Source organism: Plodia interpunctella, chromosome 9 (assembly GCF_027563975.2).
Source record: "Plodia interpunctella isolate USDA-ARS_2022_Savannah chromosome 9, ilPloInte3.2, whole genome shotgun sequence".
In the NCBI taxonomy this organism is placed as follows: domain Eukaryota; kingdom Metazoa; phylum Arthropoda; class Insecta; order Lepidoptera; family Pyralidae; genus Plodia; species Plodia interpunctella.
The window spans coordinates 5,342,873-5,361,521 of NC_071302.1; the positions used below are offsets into that span (position 1 = coordinate 5,342,873).

Below are 18,649 nucleotides of genomic sequence, written 5' to 3' on the forward strand. Positions count from 1 at the left end.
AGAGAGAAAAATTTTATAGAAGTATCAGAATACTTCTATAAAATTTTTAATCTTTGTAGTAACACTAATTAATGTATGACATTAATAACTGCATTTATGTCTTCATTTGTTTACTAATTACAAAGTACAGAAGTGACGTTTTAACAATACCACCTTAATTGTATAATCATAGACTACAAAAGATGAATGAGACAATAACTTTTTCACTAAAATTTAAACCAGTGAACAGAGTAGACGCGTTAAAATTTTTAAAAAACTTTTACCATTAACCATGGAGTCTCAATTGTCGTATTTAAGCTTCCATAGACATGTGAAGTTTATGCAGAGAATCGGAATTTATCCAATCAACCGGAATGCATCGAATATAAAAAAAAATCTTCATTTGATATACAGATGCATAATTTTATTGATGTCTTTTATGTACTCATCTCAACAACTGCTAAAAATCTACGAAGTTGAGTGGCGTTTCTCTTATATCTATTTATCATCTGAACATGTTCCCGGGTTATTGTTCTTGTAACTCGAAACCTAGGGTCTGCCAGTATATTATAATGTTTTGAAGATTTGGCTTTGATTTCAAGGCGTTATACGCCTCGTATGCGATATGGGGAGGAAGTTGAGCCTGAAACGTTAAGTGGGATAATTTTTTTTTGCGCAGAAACGACGTGACGCAGAAAAAGTAATGGAAATTATGTGTTTGTTCATAACGAACGTCAACTTTTTCTACAAGATAATGGTACTTAAGGTGAAGTATGATAAAGTGGAAGAAGTCCTGCAAATCACAAAAGGTATGCGATATACATGTTAACAAATAATGTGTATACGTGTTAACAAATAATTAATCGTCAATGAACAAAGAATATACCAACTGCTTCGCGTACTTACAATATGTTAACGTCAATGAGGGGAATGCATTGGAATAACAAGAATCTCCAGTTTAGCCCATTCGAAAGGACAAAACACTGACATTCAAAATTCAAATTCAAAATTATTTATTTGCCACAAACACAGGGGTACAGGAGATGTTCATTACAGAAAGAAAAGATCAGCCTATTTTGCTATTTGTAATAGCATGCAAATAGCACAAAAGTAAATTAAATTTGTCAAATTAGAATTGAAATTGAAAACTTATCTCACAGCTAGGCGATTCAAAATTTAATCTCAATTCCACCTATAAGCCCGCCATGCCGCTAAACTAGTATACGAGTTTCGCAAATCTTGGCTCTGTCTACCCCGTAAGGGATAAAGTAGATGAGATTACCAAATGCTATATCGATATGCCAAGAATTAAAGATTTAGAGCTATGGGTTTTTTAATTATTTTCTTAATTGATCACTGTAAACAATTTATTTTCAAGGACCAATATTCAATAAAGGAGAGAAAGAACACCGAGTTCCTCTCATGAGAACTATTCGAGATAGTTTAAGAATAATCTCCTCGTTCAACTATATTTCGCTGTTCACGGCGGTTCTATGGAGCATTCGACCAGTCCTGGAAAGATATCAAGGAAAAGAAATCAATATACAAATATGGCTGCCATTTGATACTGATGTAACTTGCTAGTAAGTAATGAACTCAATTACTCGCTACTTAGAAGTTAATCATTCTGCAAGTCACTATTTCCACATTTCCAAATTTGTTTATTTTTTATTCCCGTAAACGTGACTTCGAGCTTTGCAAATCATAGCTCTATCTATCTAAGAGATACTGTATCTGTGAGACGACATTTTAAATAAGTATGTACTTTTTTCTTTACAGTTTTTATATTTGCGTTCTATATTGGTGGATTCAGGTATCAATATTGGCCGCGGGAAACTCAATAGTTGATGGATTTATAGCTTTTTTATTTGAACAATGCAAAACTCAAATAAAAATTCTGAGGTAAGAATTTGTAACAGCAGCTAAAACATGTTTCGGCACTATCACACTTTATAATAATTGCTATTGACAGAAAGAGACAAAACGTATTTTAGCTACAAGTATGTTTTAACTTATGAATAATAGGGCCTGTAAATAACAAAGAAATCTTAATTTGTCACAGATTGGATTTGAAAAACGCGGTCGAAAAAAGTAAAGTTGCAGAGATAGAAACATCAGATTCCTTTTCTAATGTTCTGGAAGAGAAACTGAAAAATATAATTATTCACCATAAAGAAATTGTGAAGTAAGTGTCTAAATATTTTCTTCCTTTGTCTTATAATTATGTGTAATAATTAAGTAGTATTAACTGGAAAGTTGCTGTAAAATGCAACAACAAGAGATTTTTTAACCTAACTCGTGTTTTTTTTATTATTTTAGGATGACAAACATAGTTCAGGACATTTTTGGAAGTTCGGTGTTTAATCAATTTCTTATTAGTGGATGGATATTATGCACCTCAGCTTATAGCCTGGTTAGCGTAAGTAAATTCTTTCATTCCTTTTTTCACTTGGGTATTGTTTGTCAAATTAAACAACCTGATATACTTTTTTGTATATTACCTACGTGGTGAAACAAATACGTTTACAAATTAGTTGCAAGTTATATTATTATTTGAAATATGTTTTAGGCTAACACAGCATCACTGCAGTTTGTACAAATGTTGTTTTACATATGCTGTATGTTGATAGAATTGTTTATGCTGTGTTATTATGGCAACAAGCTGACATTTGAAGTAAGTAAAAACCATGGATTTAGTAAGTACCATGGAATTAGTAGGTACTGGTGCTTACTTAAGTAGTAAGCACCAGTACCTACTAATTCCATGGTAAAAACATTTAAATTGTTTAGATTGTGTACTTTGACCTATATTATTAGTTTCATTGTGTTATTGAGTGAAAAATTAAAAAGAAATTACTGCTTAAACGACATATAGTAACAGTTAATTTGCGGTGAAACATTTCACACTCGTTTTTCCAAAATTGTTTACTTTTCATATGCCCATGAAGTTAGACATTATAATAGGATTATAACATTATAACAGATTTTAACTTCTAGAGCACAAATTAAAATCTTCGACTATGAATCACTTGTTTGCAAAATAAAATCTCATTCAAAAGTAAAACGATTTAACGTTAATTTAAATTTTGGTAGATTAACTTTTTTGCTTAAGAAGAGTAAATATGTAAATCTTCGTCAAATCACCATTTATCTGGCCAATTTCATGTTATTTTTTTTTTTCAAGAGTAACAGGCTAGTGGAATACGCGTATGAATCAGACTGGCTGGAGTTAATTTGCGGTGAAACATTTCACACTCGTTTTTCCAAAATTGTTTACTTTTCATATGCCCATGAAGTTAGACATTATAATAGGATTATAACATTATAACAGATTTTAACTTCTAGAGCACAAATTAAAATCTTCGACTATGAATCACTTGTTTGCAAAATAAAATCTCATTCAAAAGTAAAACGATTTAACGTTAATTTAAATTTTGGTAGATTAACTTTTTTGCTTAAGAAGAGTAAATATGTAAATCTTCGTCAAATCACCATTTATCTGGCCACTAACTTAATTTATTTTTTTTATTGTTAAATTTTCTTTTTCATGTTTTTTTTTTTCAAGAGTAACAGGCTAGTGGAATACGCGTATGAATCAGACTGGCTGGAGATTCCTGTGAAACATCGTCGCTTGCTGATTGCCTTCATGGAAAGAATCAAGCGGCCTATACAACCAACGGCTGGCTCTTTTATACCACTTTCTAATAATACTTTCATTTCGGTAATTATTTATGCTTTTTAGAACTTTGAGACGTTCACACGTTTGGATTGGATGACAATGCATTATTATGATAAGCATGATCTGATGGCTCACCTAGGAATGTTCCAGACGTGGACATTCCTCATCGGTTTACTGCACGGACATGATTTGTTTATCACACATTTATTGCAATAAGATCTCTCTGACAACAATAAAAAATTGTGTAAAAAATGTCATTTTTGTAAAAAACTTATTTTAGTAAAGCTAAATAACTAAATAAATTACGTATTGCTGTAAATTTAAATTTAACTTTAATTTATAAGATTAATTATTGATTGTTTTTCTCATAGATTATACGTTGTTACAGATCATTCGGAGCTCGTATACATTCTACGCATTTTTGAAAAATTCGAATTAAAACAGTTTAGAATAAACTTGTATAATGTAGTCAATATAAGTTACTTCACACATTGATAACATGATAAATTTTAGCCTACGCATTTGTTTTATTCAATTACCCTTACCAATTGTGCAGCACTCTATAATGTATAGCTTGCGTGGAATACGCAACAAAAAATATTGCCATTTGAAACTATGAGAAGGTTGCACCAGTCGACTTGACGTTAACTAAAAAGTGAGCAGTAAAACGCAAAGTAGACTTTTGTTATGACGGCTTCGCAGCGCACTTTTTAAAGTCAACGTCAAAGGTGCAACTCGCCCTATTTAAACTTCAGTAAATTTCAAACTTTTCTGAGGGCGAAATACGAGTTTACGTTTCACTTCTTACTATCGCGTCGATTCGAAGTGAGACGGAGCGAACCAATCACATTGCGGTGTGTTTGTTCTTGCGTCACAATGGCGCACTGTGATTGGTTAGCTGCGCCTTACTGCAAATCGACTCGATGGTGAGATATAAATAGCAAATCCGCACTACGTAGGTCAGAGAGGTTAGTGTGGGTTTCCATTTCACATCTCACCATCGAATCAATTCGAAGTGAGATGCAGCAAACCAATCACATTGCAGTGTGGTTATCGTTGCGTCTCACTTCGTCGAATTCGAAGTGAGACGTTGCGAAGTGACACTTCGCCCTCTGATTTTTAACAAATACAACACGAAATAAGGTACCTATTAGCACTTAGTGCTTGCTAACTGATATGTTAACTCTGAATTTCAGTTCGGTCCGATGCGAGCCCAGTAATTAACACGAGGACTCCTAAAGGAATCGAATGTGAATTAACCCAAAACCGAGGCAAGCCTTTCATTTGCCTTTCCAAATAACGCTAAAGGAATCTGAGATTTCAATAGTTTTGTAGTTTCCAATTTACTAATTTAAATGAATTAAATCTACTATATTCTATTCGACACATTTTAAATTTCTAAAAAATGTTAAGAGGTATATACGAGATAGATTGGTCGTTAACACAGATCGTTTTCCCGAATGGTTTCTAATTAGATTGCTTGTATTTACTCAGAAAAGCAATATAACAAAAGTTGAACAATTTATTTTTTGCCAACTCAATGCATGAATTAGTCTTTTATTATTTTCATAACGCATATTGAAGTCGCCACGGACTGTCTACGGCATAATTACTTTTTACTCTAAGTAAATAAAGTTCGATATCTTTCACTTCATTATGATCTTTCAATATAAGACAGTTCCGTTAGTGGCCTCACCCCTCCCTATTTAAATAAATAACCCCCCCCCCCCCTTTGTCCCTATTTTTAATTTATTAAAATAGAGAGTTCTTTCTTTGCGCCCGCGTTGTTTCGACAAAATGGCGTACTTTTACAAAGGTTAAAGTTGACTGGTGCAACCTACTCTATCTATGAGCTGTACTGGACATTAACAAAACCCTAAGATTTAATTGCGCCATAACCTTGCAATAACACATCGCTAACGACTGCTCATTCTAATCTACGAGCTAAACGTGACAAAGAAAGAAAGCTTTTAGAACGAGTCGAGCACCATTACCGAGCTATCTCAACTGTGTGATTTTTTAAATGATCATAGATAAATAGACTGTAGAATATACCATTATGTCTCTCCGCTGGATTAATAGTTAGTACTATAAAACTACAGTTTTCTTTCGTATAGTTTTCATAAAAGATTTTCGTTAGGTAGGCAAGTATATGAATAATTATAATTAGCGTATACTTTCGCCTTAAAATAGGAGTACTCCATATCCTTTGTGAGGCAAGTCAGGTTATTTACAGCCAAATCTAAGGTTATTTTAAGGTTTATTTTTTATATTGTGCTAACTAGAAATTTTAAAACATTTATATTTTGGTACATTAAAGTACCTAATAATTATAAAAATTAAACATACGCGAATGTGTCCCAAAAACAGATACCAAAACTGGATGCTATGTAATACGAATAGGTATACATACGTATCTCATGTGATAATGACATGTTTTGGTGTCTACATACAAAACAATTGTGTAATTAAGTGTAGGTATTGTAATTAACGTCTTAAAGACGATAATTTCACGTCGTTTGTTGAAAACAGTGGGCGTATGTGTATTTAAAATGAACTGAATGAATGAACAACAGAAGATCCACGAAGAGGTGAATGCCTACGTGAGTTTACTCGCACAGAAGCAATGTTGGCAATTTGTATTAAATTATAACACTTTCTTCACAGTTGAAAAAATTGTATCTTTCCTCATTCATATTTTAAATCATACATCATTAAACTTAAATTTTATTAAAAACGTCGATTCACACATGCATGTTTTAATCATAATAATGTTGTGTTACCTATAGCGCGAAAATCTCCCCTAGTTTATAATGACCAACATTTCCTCGCTATTACTTTAAAATTTACTATTACAATGCTAGTATTTATATTGCTTGTAAATCTCAATCAATCAGGATGTTTTGGAATATATTTATAGATTGCCCGATTTGATTGATGCTTTGATTCCATAAATATATATATACCATGGCAAATCCCATTTTAATTGGGGTCGACGAATAATGTCACCTTAAAGGCTTTCATATCATTTCTGACGCTCTCCTTGCATCTTTTCTTCAGTTTTCCTCTTCCCCTCCACAATCATATTTATCACCTTTTTGACACATGCGTTTCTTCCCTTCTCATTACATAAATAAAATTAATTAGTAAACAAAAAAGTATCTATTAATGTAGATAGATATTTCACGAATCCTTTTGTATGAAACATTTATTGGTATATATTTTATTTTGCATTTACTAAGTAGAAGAGAAAATATGAAGTGTACATTTCAAAGTTCTGATATTTCTATAAATATTAATCTTTATAAAACTAATTAATGTATGATGTTTAATAACTACGTTTGTAAACTAATTATAAAGTATAGCAGTGACATTTTAACAACAGTAGGTACATATATTGTAATGTGTCTTATTATTCTTACTGTGCGCACCAATTGAAGTAGTTTGAGGAATCATTTTATTATACCATTTTATTATAAATTTTGATGACGATGAACGAGTCAAAGTTATCATATTTAAGTTTAGCGAGATGTGTAAACCTTATGAAGATTTTAGGCTTGTATCCGATTGCTTATGAATCGTCAAAGATGAAAATCTTTAATGGGATATATAGATCAGTCATTTTATTCTTGGTTCTGCTGTACACTGTCCAGCAAATCTTAAAAGTTCACGAAGTAAAATGATTTGAGTTTTGTTATAGTTATACAAATTTTACCTTACTTCTTTAGAAATCTGCCTAGATAACTCTGGATTCCTAGATTTCTACACAATAATTAAATATAATAATTACCTTTCATAGATAATATTTGAATAGAGCTATTTTTTCAGTTTTTAAACATTTTCACGTATCTAAATATTTATATTCCACCTAAGGTACAAGATAATGCGGTCAAAGTAATGGGAACGATGTTTTTATTCCTAACAAATACGGATTTTATCTATAAAGTCTTCATACTTTGGAGAAAATCCGATGAAATTGAAGAAATCCTCCAAATCACAAAAGGTAGGCTTAGGTGCTTAACTAAAAATAAAGAGTGTAAATAATAACAAACCCCAATATCAAAATAATAATAAATAACCATTTATATAACATTTATTTATTTATACTTATATAACTTTGCCACTGAACCGAGAGGTTCCTGGTTCGATCCCAGGTCGGGTCATGATGGAAAATGATCTTTTTCTGATTGGCCCGGGTCTTGGATGTTTATCTATATATGTATTTGTTATAAAATATAGTATCGTTGAGTTAGTATCCCATAACACAAGTCTCGAACTTACTTTGGGGCTAACTCAATCTGTGTGATTCGTCCTAATATATTTATATTTACAAAGACTATATTTAAAATATTGTTTGGTATAAACTTTTTTAACAGTCATAAAGCTTTGGAACTCCTTTAAAATCCAGCACATCAGTTACGATCATATGGAATAGGAATGAAAGGCATAATCGGACGACCACTGTGGCATAACGGTCATCATGCTACACTGGACGTCCCGGATTCAATCCCCGATCCCAGGTCACGATGGAAAATGATGTTTTTCAGATTGACTTGTATTATATATTATGTTATAAAATGTATCGTTGAGTTAGTATCCAATAACACATGTCTCGAATATATTTTGGGGCTAACTCAATTTGTATTATTTGAATATATGGACAGTTGTATATTATACATTTATTTATTATCAGTAAACACATTAAATTGAGAGCTACGAGAAATTAATAAATTAGCAAATATTTTTTCCTTAGGTCCAATCTACAATCAAGATGAAATAGAACACCGGGCACCATTACTAAAAACTATACGCGAATCGCTTCTGGTAGTCCGACTGTTCAACTATATGTCATTGTTCACCTGTTTCCTTTGGAGTCTACAGCCGACGATCCAGCATGGTCAAAGAAAGCCAATTGAATTGCCGATATGGCTGCCTTTTGATTGCAATGTAAACCCATAGTACGTATACAATTTTCATTTGCTCTCAGAGGAAGAGAACATAATATTTTTTTTCGTTACTTTGTTCACCTGAATTATAATATCCTTACACCTTTGATGATAAAGTTCCATAGTAAGCTCAACATAATTATCCTATTCATTTTAGTTAAGAAAAACAATATATTATTTGTGTCAAATAAATATTTAAACTGAATTTAAATTGAACTAAATTATATTGAGTTTATTTAATTATTTAATACTTTCATTTGAGATATTTTTTCCTAGAATTATTTATAAAGCCGCCAATGAAACATGACTGGGTTAATTTATACCAAAGTGAACATGGAAACCGAAAAAGTTGAATCAATTTACCTGGGTGTTTCGAGTCTGAGGTGTAATGAATACACTGAAAATTTAACTATGCTCAGTTGATAATATTACGTTCTAAGTAAACAAAGTATCATAAACAGTTTCATTCCACTTTCTTCATTTATTTATTACCAAATTTTGTAAAATTCGTGCGTTGCAGTTTCTACTTTGCTATACTGTACATGTGGGTCCAAACATCCTGGTTGGCCATGGGTAACACCTCAATCGATGGCTTCATAGCATTTCTACTTGAACAATGTAAAACACAAATAACGATCCTTAGGTAAGTGATAGCGGGTATATCTAAATGTAAACAAATGTATATTTTTCACTAAATTAATAGTTGAACTCTAATCCAGACATTTTACATCCTCATTTATAGGCAGCAAAATAATTGCCTATAAAATATTATAGTTGAATATGTATATACATAATATGTATTGTAAACTTATTATCCTGTGAAGTTTGTATTCACACCATGTGGCCCTGTGAGCCTGGTGTACCTACCTACTGAGATTCAAGCCCTGCTTAGTTCTATCACCAGAAACCCACAGTAAATCTATAAAAGTATACCTAAATGAACGTGTAAGATTGCGAAAAAATGCGAGACATCGTATGAAATTTCGTATTTTTACGACCATGCGTAAAAAGGTGCTGAAAATAAACAGTAGTCCAATATATTATACTACTGTTGATTTGAAATTTTATTTTGGTTAAAACGTTATTGTTAGCGCAAAATAACATGACATCCAATATGGTGAAATTAAATTCATCCGACCACTCAGCAACATTGCAGTATTTTTCTTTTACATCCAAACATCAAAAGCGGAATTACAAATTGAATTAAAAATGAGTTCAAATGGAGACCGAGAGGAAATTAACTTCAAAATATATTATGCCCTTATTTGCAGAATAATATAAGCACATTTTTACCTTGTTCTACTTCTTGTCAAATTGAAATATGTATTTAAGTCGAAGGTATTGTTTTTACAGTGTGTAATGGCCATTAGTTTTGATTTTGCTTCTTTTCTGTTGCGTAGTTACGAAATGGGGCATTGTTTTTTCATAAATACCTAACTTTTGTAGATAATAGCATTCGTTTCCAACTTCATTATGTGTATGTTATAGGTATCCAAGGATTGGAAAATATTCGCATTATATATGTATTTTGTAAGTTATACATTATATTTTTAGATTGGACCTTGAAAATCTTGTGGAAAAATGCAAAATGCAAAAAAATGATGAAATTTTCTCAGATATACTTGAAACTCGCATGAAAAAAATATTAATTCATCACAACGAAGTTGTAAAGTAAGTTTAATCTTACTTTTTGCAGTTCAAAAACTTTACCATATAATATTTAAGAAAAAAAAATCAAATTATATGAATATTTTATTTTCAGGATGGCAAAGAAAGTTCAAGATATTTTTGGAAACGCTGTTTTGTATCTGTTTGTTGTAGGTGGGTGGATTTTATGTACTTCAGTCTACAGAATGGTAATTGTAAGTATTTTTACAAACCGTTTCAGAAAAGGATATTAAAAAATATGTATAATTAATATTTTAAATCTTTCTTATCATTATTGAAAAAGAAGTTGACGTTCTATTACTGTTTTTATATGCTTTATCACATTTAAAAAAATTAAAATCTGACATACCTACCGAATCTATTTCTCAATAGTAGTACATAGCCTAATTAGAAAGAAAAAAAAAATTTTTACGACATCAAATCTGGTTTTAGGTAAATCCAGCTTCTGTGGAGTTTATCTCAATGGCGTTTTACATAAACTGCATCTTAATTGAACTGTTCCTGTACTGTTATTATGGAAATGAGATTACGTTCGAAGTAAGTCTTCTAGGTATTTATTTTACCTTTCATGTCACGTCGTATTCCGCTTTAGGTTCGGTTGCACCAGTCAATTTTGACGTTAACATGAGCACAACTACAAAGTACGCCATTTTGTCTTATCAGTGCAGGCGCGAAGGTTAAACTTAACGTCAAAGTTGACTGGTGCAATCCACTCTAGTATATACAATAAAATATATAAAAACTACTCACCTTTTTAAATAGTTCGATACCTAAGTATAGGTACCTCATACGGTGTTAAAAAATAGGTAAACAATTTTGGCATATTATTTTTGACGCGGGTGGACGCACGGACTTTTCTATTCTTTATTATGAAGTGTGTTACTAACACTGTTGTCAGATTTTATTCAAGCCGCCTAAAGGCACATGATTTTTCTACAAATACCTATCACCATCTATTAAAGTAATCAACTAGGCAAATCATCACAAATTCACTAGTGAACTAATCTTCACCGGAGGCAAGTGGTGGTGGTCTATGATATCACTAAACTTACATGAGTCAGTCTGATATACAAACTCATGTGACACGAGTAGGAATCGAACCTGGGACCTTTGAATCACAGGCGGATGATTTTAACAACTACATCGCCACCGCTTCAAAAACTTTTTTATTTACCCAGAGTGACATGTTGATGAAGTCAGCGTATGCCACAGATTGGTTGCTTTTCCCAGTGAAGCACCGGCGTATATTCATCATGTTCATGGAGCGGATCAAGTACCCAATACGACCCGTGGCAGGGTCCTTAGTACCCCTGTCTAATAGCACCTTTGTTTCGGTAATGTTCCCCGTTACTTTTTTACTTTTATTTAATTCCTAATCTTAAAATGCGAATTTATTTTTTTAAATACGCATATAGTTGAATAGTTTCTAGGTAACTACTTACCTATTTGAGAAATACTATATTATTTAAAATTTCACATGAAAAAGTCCTTCTAAAAATCTAATTTCAGAATAAATCCTTTAACTTTGAGTACAGATGTGAACGTGGGTTAGGTGGGGAACCCACGAAGCTAGTTATACCTATACTAATATTATAATTGCGAAAGTTTGTTGGGATGTATGTTTGTTACCTACTCTATGCAAGTTACGAATTATTAATTGAATTATATTTTAAACATAGTGGTAATTTTTTTTTATTATATTTTTTATTTACAGATTATTCGAAGCTCATATACATTTTATGCATTCTTGAAAAATTCACACAAAGACAGTGCTAACTAAATGGCTACTACTAACAACCTCATCGTGAATGATATCCACAAAAACGCGGTCTATAAGGCTTGCTGGATTTAAAAAAATTGGTAAACCTTGTAAACAAAATCATTAAACGACGTAGTGAAAAATACTTTTCTTTATTTTTATAAAAAAAATGTGATATTCCTCTTCGTTCGTCTGTGACTGTATGTTATAAAAAATGGGAAAATGGAAAGTTTTTAACCAACTTTGATAAAGGATCAAAAAGTGGAGTATAATTTTTGCTTTTGATAATTACCATTCCTTTATATCAAGGTAAAGTAACAAAGTAATATACATGCTAATGATCCATATAAAAAAAACCTTACAGACTAACATACATTACTAAATGTTTTGTGCGTAATTTCTTATTCAGTGACACCTCTTTTATATATCTTTTTACCTAGCGCCTATAGTTGTAAATGTTTTACAAAATAATGGTAGAATACATAATGACTAGTGTCAGAACGTTGAAAACTGTATTGTTTGTTTTATAAACAGTGGGCGGAACTCATTCATAAATAATGAACCATGAATATGGCACTGAAGAAAATAAATGGAATTGTTATAACATACAGAAGTAAACTCTATACTTGGCAAAACTAGTTTTTTTTTGCAAATAGGTAGGTGTATAATATTGTTTACTGACTTTTCCCACCGGGCATTGATAATAGGAAGGACCTATGTAAAATATCTAGAATCTGTAATTTTTCAGGTTACTTCGTTTGCCGTTAAGCGTCGGAGAGGCTTCGTTGCAAAAGTTTATATAACGCGTAAAACTTACATTCGTATTTTTGTATAAAAATATTTTATTTTTTCTTCTCATTATTAATTTACTTTTATTATTTCATCTCATTATTATTTAGTTAAAAAGCATAACAAATGTAGAACAAAACCATTTAATTCGTTTAATTTTTAAAAATCTTAAAAAATGTCGTAATACTTCAATGACTTAGTACCTCGAAAAAAAAATCTCAAATTACTCCAACTTTATATGTAACCATTTCGTTGATTTGCGAAAACGTAAAGCGTCAGTAATTTTCGGTGGCTGTGACAACTACATCCATTTTTTGAAAGATGGATCCGTATCTGCTAACATCCATATCCAGTAACGTTATAAATGCGAAAAGTCTGCCTGTACAACAACAGCTGTACATCATACATCGCTCATACACGTCCAAATTTTAGATATATATAACGTATAATATATATCTATAAATTATATTAGTTGGATACTTTTATATTCCAAAATACAAATGTACTTACACCATGAATTCTAAGCGCTTATAAATAATTTAAATCCCAATTCTGAAGGTGTAAAAGTGATTATTTAATGATAGATGTCAATAACATTTAAATTATGCAATGCATGGGTTTTATAAAGGAAGTTGTAGAATGTTTTTTACCTCATTTTAATCCCTCTGCATAAAGTGATCAATCGTTTTACTTAAGTCTCAAAAATTTTATTAAAATACATTATTAAGATCCTTCAAAGTTTACATTATGGAATCACAATTGTCGTATTTAAGCCTACATAGAAACGTAACCTTTTTGAAAATGCTAGGGATTTATCCCATAGATCCTAAATCATCAAAAATCAAGAAGTTTTTCCATGGAATCTACAGATACATCATGTTCTTCTTTATTTTGCTGTATACTGTTCAGGAAATTATGAAAATTTATGAAGTAAAGTGACAGAGATTTTTTTCTTATTATTACATATATTTTTTTATTACATATATTTTATTTTTTCTGTAAAATTGACTTTGAATTTGTGTGTTTAGACAACTTTCTTTAAAGATCTAATATCGAAAGAAGTGTATTTACCGTACCCTTTACAGTTTTTACCCTCTTTATCTATATTTATCATTTTTGTTTAAATAGCATTGTATTTCCTTAGGGAAGACATAACGCTGACAAGGTAATCGAAACAATATTTCTATTACTAACATACACTGACTATATTTTCAAAATTATCGTAATACGAATGAAATCCGATCAAATTGAAGATATGCTCCTAATTACGAAAGGTGAGTTCTAAGAGCCATGCCTCATTGTTCAGTCGTGCTCCGTACGCACACGTCGAAGCTCCGTTGTGATCCGTAGTTTTCCATAGGCTTTGACACTGACGTGCGTTTACGTACGTGGAATCTCCAAACAATTTCTGCGTTGTCCATCGACGGATGTCAACGTGACGATGGATGCAAAAGAGCAACGCAGCAATGGGACATGGCTCTAATCGGATTATTTTTCTCCTTAGACTTAAATGACCTTTAATTTAAACATGTACGTCCCCATAGAGCTCTTGAATTCAGCTCTGTTTGGAGACGCTATTGTTATCCTATATCCTATCAGCTGTTAGGCAAGTCTCCCTTAGCCGGTTCGTACTACATCCACGGGAGAATTTGGAGTCGTCCTATTCTAGGGCGGAATCACACGCCACATGGACCATAGACCATACCACTCCATGGACTATGTCCTGTCATTAGTTCGAAAGCTATAGAATGAGCATGCACTCGCTTAATCGCATCATTAGCCGTTTCTGTTACTTGATAGTTTTTTTAAGGTCCTATCTACAACCAAGGAGAGGTAGAACACCGTGCCCCGTTACTGAACACAATTCGCGCCGGCTTATTATTCGTCCGTTTGTTCAACCTTATGACTCTATTCACCTGTTTTCTTTGGGGATTGCAACCGACCGTACAGCATTTACAAGGAAAATCCATCGAATTGGCGATATGGCTGCCGTTTGATGTCAATGTTAATCCATAGTAAGTTGTTATCTGACTGTTGTACAGACCTTCAGAAGAAGGTCTGTACAACAGTCAAACTATAAGTTATGATCTATTTTTCTTTGTTCTCGAGTGTGTTATTGACACTTGTGTCCGATTTTATCGATTTTTTCATATCGCCTATAGGCTGTGACAATGTCTTTTGAGAAGACCGCCGTACCTACAGTCTAATCTCAACTAGTTGTAAGTTGTCACATATACAATAGTGAACTAATCAACTATTGTGAGGGTTTCCTGTGTTTAAATAGCTTATTATTTTTTCAGCTTCTATTTTGCTGTTTTCTACATGTGGGCACAAACATCCCTACTTGCTCTGGGCAACTCAACGGTTGACAGTTTCGTTGTATATCTGTTGGAACAGTGTAAAACTCAGATGACAATTCTCAGGTCCGCATTTTGCTTCCATTATTTTACCTGTTGTATATATCTTGCATATTACCCATAATATTATACCTTATCCTTTACATATTATAAAACAAAGTCTACTGCCGCGTCATACATAGTGTGATTCCAGAGGAAGGTTTCGGTGTAAGAATAATTTATTATCTTTTACACGTGAAGCCAGAACGTCCGTCGCGTGACGTTATCAAAAAATAAAATGCATAAACGTACCTACTGATGTAAATAATAAAGACGGTAATTGAATGACTTTAATTCGTCGACAATCTCATTCGTAAATATGCAATTTGCGTTTTTGTTCTGATTAAATTAAAAGTAGGAGACGTTGCAGGTTATCACTTTTCTATTAGACTAAAATAAAACATGATGACATCTGCGGGCAGAAATATCCACCATTGTGAGAAGTTCCCTATAATGTAGGTAGGTACGTTAGGCTATCTTAGTAGGTTCGCCTTTCGGAGGTTATAACAGATGAATCTATTTTCGTAGGTTCGAAAATAGATTCATCTATTCATATATATTATATCACCTAGGAGGTTGAAGACCTCGGTGGCGCTGTGGTCAAGTTCTTGCCACTGAACCGAGAGGTCCCGGGTTCTATCCCCGGTCGGGTCATGATGGAAAACGATCTTTTTCTGATTAGCCAGGGTCTTGGATGTTTATCTATATATGTATGTATTTGTTATAAAATATAGTATCGTTGACTTAGTATCCCATAACACAAGTCTCGAACTTACTTTGGGGCTAGCTCAATATGTGTGATTTGTCCTCATTTATTTATTTTTATTTTTTTTTATTTACCTACTACTTAATTTTGAATATTCATCAGGCGTATGACTGTACCTTCTAAACACCTACTGATTTTAGATGCGACCTTGAGAATTGCGTAGAAAAATGCAAAATTCAGTCGAAAGAGACGCCAATCTCTTTTTCTGAAAATTTGGAGATTCGATTGATAAAAACTATAATTCATCACCGAGAAATCGTAAAGTAAGTTTTATTCATAATATATACCTACCTAATATAGGTACTTATCCCTATAACAATAGGTACAGTTAAATAAGTAAGTACCTATAACTAACACGAATTTGATCGACTGAGGGCACCTAATTTTATATAGACCTGTGCCACAGATTATCATTATTTTACCTACCATTTTATATAGATCAACATAAAAAAAACTTACTTACTTACCTTTGAAGAAATTATGATAAATGATGATTTAAAATTTAAGTCTGCGTTGAATGTTAAAAAACCAATATTTACGTATATAATACCTACACCTCATTAAACTATTTGTCGCTTTTAGGATGATAAATCAAATACAAGCAATTTTCGGAAAGGCTATATTTTACCAATTCGTAGTGGGTGGGTGGATATTGTGCACATCTGCCTACAGAATGGTTTCTGTAAGTATTTTAACAGAAACAATGTATATTATGTACCTACCTATTTATATAACTACGAAGCTATACCTAATATAAGTAATATTGGAGTCAGTAGATACCCCCAAGAACTGTTTGATGCATGGTAGGTAGGTACATAATAAACATAATACACCTACATAGGTACATAATATACCTACTTAGCATCAATATATCAAATTGCAATCTCGTCCAGTTGATAACAATACATCAAAAAGTTATAGAGAGTACTAGTTCCAATCTTGCCTAGTAGCATAAATGTACTTAACTATGGCACAGATTACATAATATTTCCAGTAACCCACGCTTTGGGACTACGCATAACCGTACAATAATAGCGCCAACATCACAGTTTTAATAAACTTCTTTTAGTTATTAGCAAAAAATAAAAAATAATATATTGTTAATATACAATTTATCTTACTTTGTACAGATCATTTTAGAAATAATTTTAAATAAATCGATGTGATGGTGGCGCTAGTGTGCACGTGTGCATTTCGTAGGTAAACCAACCAATGGCTGGCCTGAGCTGACTACAAGCTATGACCACTGGTTATTGTGTTATCGTTGCCAGTTATACCTAGTACAGAAAAAGATGTCCTACATTTTTTTTGTCTGTAAAAAAAATGAAAAATATGTAGGTCTGTACCTACAGCCCTACATTTTTTGTCTGTAGGTACCTATAATTGTTTCTTTTTTAAAATTCAGATTAATCCAGTGTCTGTGGAGTTTATCTCAATGATATTTTATATGAGCTGCATCCTAATAGAACTATTTATATATTGCTATTTTGGGAATGAAATCACAATTGAAGTAAGTTTCTGTTTATCTAATTATAATCTTAACTAAAGTGAAGTGTGAACCTACTCGACCGCCTTTTAAAAATTAACTGACAGCTTACTTTTTCTTCGTTGCAAGTACTTATATCGAATGAAAACATTATGTATGTTTTAGAGTAACATGATAATGACATCCGCATATGCAACAGATTGGCTGGCCTTCCCTATGAAACATCGCCGCATGCTTATCATCTTCATGGAACGATTAAAGAGACCTATACAGCCGTTAGGGTCGTTAATACCACTTGCAAATAGTACATATGTTTCGGTAAATATCGTACCACTAGCTGAGCGGATAAAACATACAGTATTTACTTATTGTGCATCATATTTTAGGGATTTATATTAAAATTAGTGGGAAACGGAGAAACAGCCAACAACAACCTAGTGTTGCCATCTACTTAGTACCTAGGTATATGTACCTAACCGCTCATCGTACATAATTATTATAAAAGTACATTCATACTTTATCTAGGTACTTGCTATAATATTACAAAGACAAAAGATTTGCTTTTTTGTTTATAAATAATAAACTCAAAAACTACTGGGCCTATTTTGATGAAAATTTGGTACAGACATGGTTAGTTATAACCTTCAAGAGTAGCCTAGGTAGGTACTTTTTTAATATGATTTTATCCGAGGAAAGCCGGGCGGGACGCTAGTTTATTATTTTAGGTTAACCATGTCCTAAAACTCAATTAAATGTCTGTGCCTAAAACATGTTTCTTACGTGTCTACTATTAAGTACACAAACGTAAGCACCTTTTGTTTCAGATTATTCGAAGCTCCTATACGTTTTACGCATTCTTGAAAAATTCTGAAACAGAGAGAGGCGAATAAATAACTATTACATATGTACCTATCATACATACATATATACCATAGCTACTTAAAAAAAGTACCCCTGGTATCAACAGCGGTTAGCAATATTTAATGGCAATCAACAATTTTTTCACACAATTTTTTGACACTTTTTGCCTCCATTGGCAATGTTTGTGTACCGTTGTACCATTAGCGCTATCTGCGCTGATTTTTGCGTAATATGCCCTATTTCCGCAGATAGCTTCTTATGACTTTCTGTCGGTATCCAACGCCGTCGACAGCGGAGATCCTTTAAAAAGTTGTGCTCTA

General features: G+C 32.4%; 3 protein-coding genes across 5 annotated transcripts; all 3 read left to right on the forward strand.

The window, feature by feature from the left end:
* Positions 1 to 227: 227 nt before the first annotated feature.
* On the forward strand, positions 228 to 4,173 carry LOC128672400 (odorant receptor 94b). The gene is made up of 9 exons (XM_053749528.1): positions 228 to 454; positions 659 to 788; positions 1,358 to 1,562; positions 1,759 to 1,881; positions 2,042 to 2,164; positions 2,299 to 2,398; positions 2,549 to 2,653; positions 3,545 to 3,700; positions 4,047 to 4,173. Exons 1-9 carry the CDS (start codon positions 272 to 274, stop codon positions 4,095 to 4,097), a joined length of 1,176 nt encoding a protein of 391 aa, XP_053605503.1. The 5' UTR covers positions 228 to 271; the 3' UTR covers positions 4,098 to 4,173.
* Positions 4,174 to 7,149: 2,976 nt separating this feature from the next.
* Positions 7,150 to 12,118, forward strand: LOC128672399 (odorant receptor 94a-like). Its single transcript, XM_053749527.1, has 9 exons — positions 7,150 to 7,332; positions 7,532 to 7,661; positions 8,412 to 8,616; positions 9,125 to 9,247; positions 10,159 to 10,275; positions 10,367 to 10,466; positions 10,705 to 10,809; positions 11,451 to 11,606; positions 11,987 to 12,118. The coding sequence occupies exons 1-9, from the start codon at positions 7,150 to 7,152 to the stop codon at positions 12,050 to 12,052; spliced, it is 1,185 nt and encodes a 394-aa protein (XP_053605502.1). The 3' UTR covers positions 12,053 to 12,118.
* A 1,373-nt stretch (positions 12,119 to 13,491) lies between these two features.
* On the forward strand, positions 13,492 to 18,571 carry LOC128672382 (odorant receptor 94a). 3 transcript variants are annotated; one of them, XM_053749502.1, is made up of 9 exons: positions 13,492 to 13,750; positions 13,965 to 14,094; positions 14,631 to 14,835; positions 15,121 to 15,243; positions 16,123 to 16,245; positions 16,565 to 16,664; positions 17,388 to 17,492; positions 17,634 to 17,786; positions 18,293 to 18,571. In XM_053749502.1, the coding sequence occupies exons 1-9, from the start codon at positions 13,568 to 13,570 to the stop codon at positions 18,356 to 18,358; spliced, it is 1,188 nt and encodes a 395-aa protein (XP_053605477.1). In that variant the 5' UTR covers positions 13,492 to 13,567; the 3' UTR covers positions 18,359 to 18,571. The 3 variants fall into 3 exon arrangements, with proteins under 3 accessions (XP_053605477.1, XP_053605476.1, XP_064292213.1); XM_053749501.1 differs by having other exon boundaries at positions 17,634 to 18,571; XM_064436143.1 differs by lacking the exon at positions 17,634 to 17,786.
* Positions 18,572 to 18,649: the final 78 nt, after the last annotated feature.

Bases quoted from the DNA above. Each gene is read 5' to 3' on its own strand.
- LOC128672400 (XM_053749528.1), top strand. From the start codon at position 272: ATGGAGTCTCAATTGTCGTATTTAAGCTTCCATAGACATGTGAAGTTT. The intron at 2,399-2,548 runs GTAAGTAAATTC...AATATGTTTTAG, and splicing joins CAGCTTATAGCCTGGTTAGC to GCTAACACAGCATCACTGCA. The intron at 3,701-4,046 runs GTAATTATTTAT...ACGTTGTTACAG, and splicing joins CTAATAATACTTTCATTTCG to ATCATTCGGAGCTCGTATAC.
- LOC128672399 (XM_053749527.1), top strand. From the start codon at position 7,150: ATGAACGAGTCAAAGTTATCATATTTAAGTTTAGCGAGATGTGTAAAC. The intron at 9,248-10,158 runs GTAAGTGATAGC...TTATATTTTTAG, and splicing joins ACACAAATAACGATCCTTAG to ATTGGACCTTGAAAATCTTG. The intron at 10,810-11,450 runs GTAAGTCTTCTA...TTATTTACCCAG, and splicing joins GAAATGAGATTACGTTCGAA to AGTGACATGTTGATGAAGTC.
- LOC128672382 (XM_053749501.1), top strand. From the start codon at position 13,568: ATGGAATCACAATTGTCGTATTTAAGCCTACATAGAAACGTAACCTTT. The intron at 14,095-14,630 runs GTGAGTTCTAAG...AGTTTTTTTAAG, and splicing joins TATGCTCCTAATTACGAAAG to GTCCTATCTACAACCAAGGA. The intron at 15,244-16,122 runs GTCCGCATTTTG...TACTGATTTTAG, and splicing joins ACTCAGATGACAATTCTCAG to ATGCGACCTTGAGAATTGCG.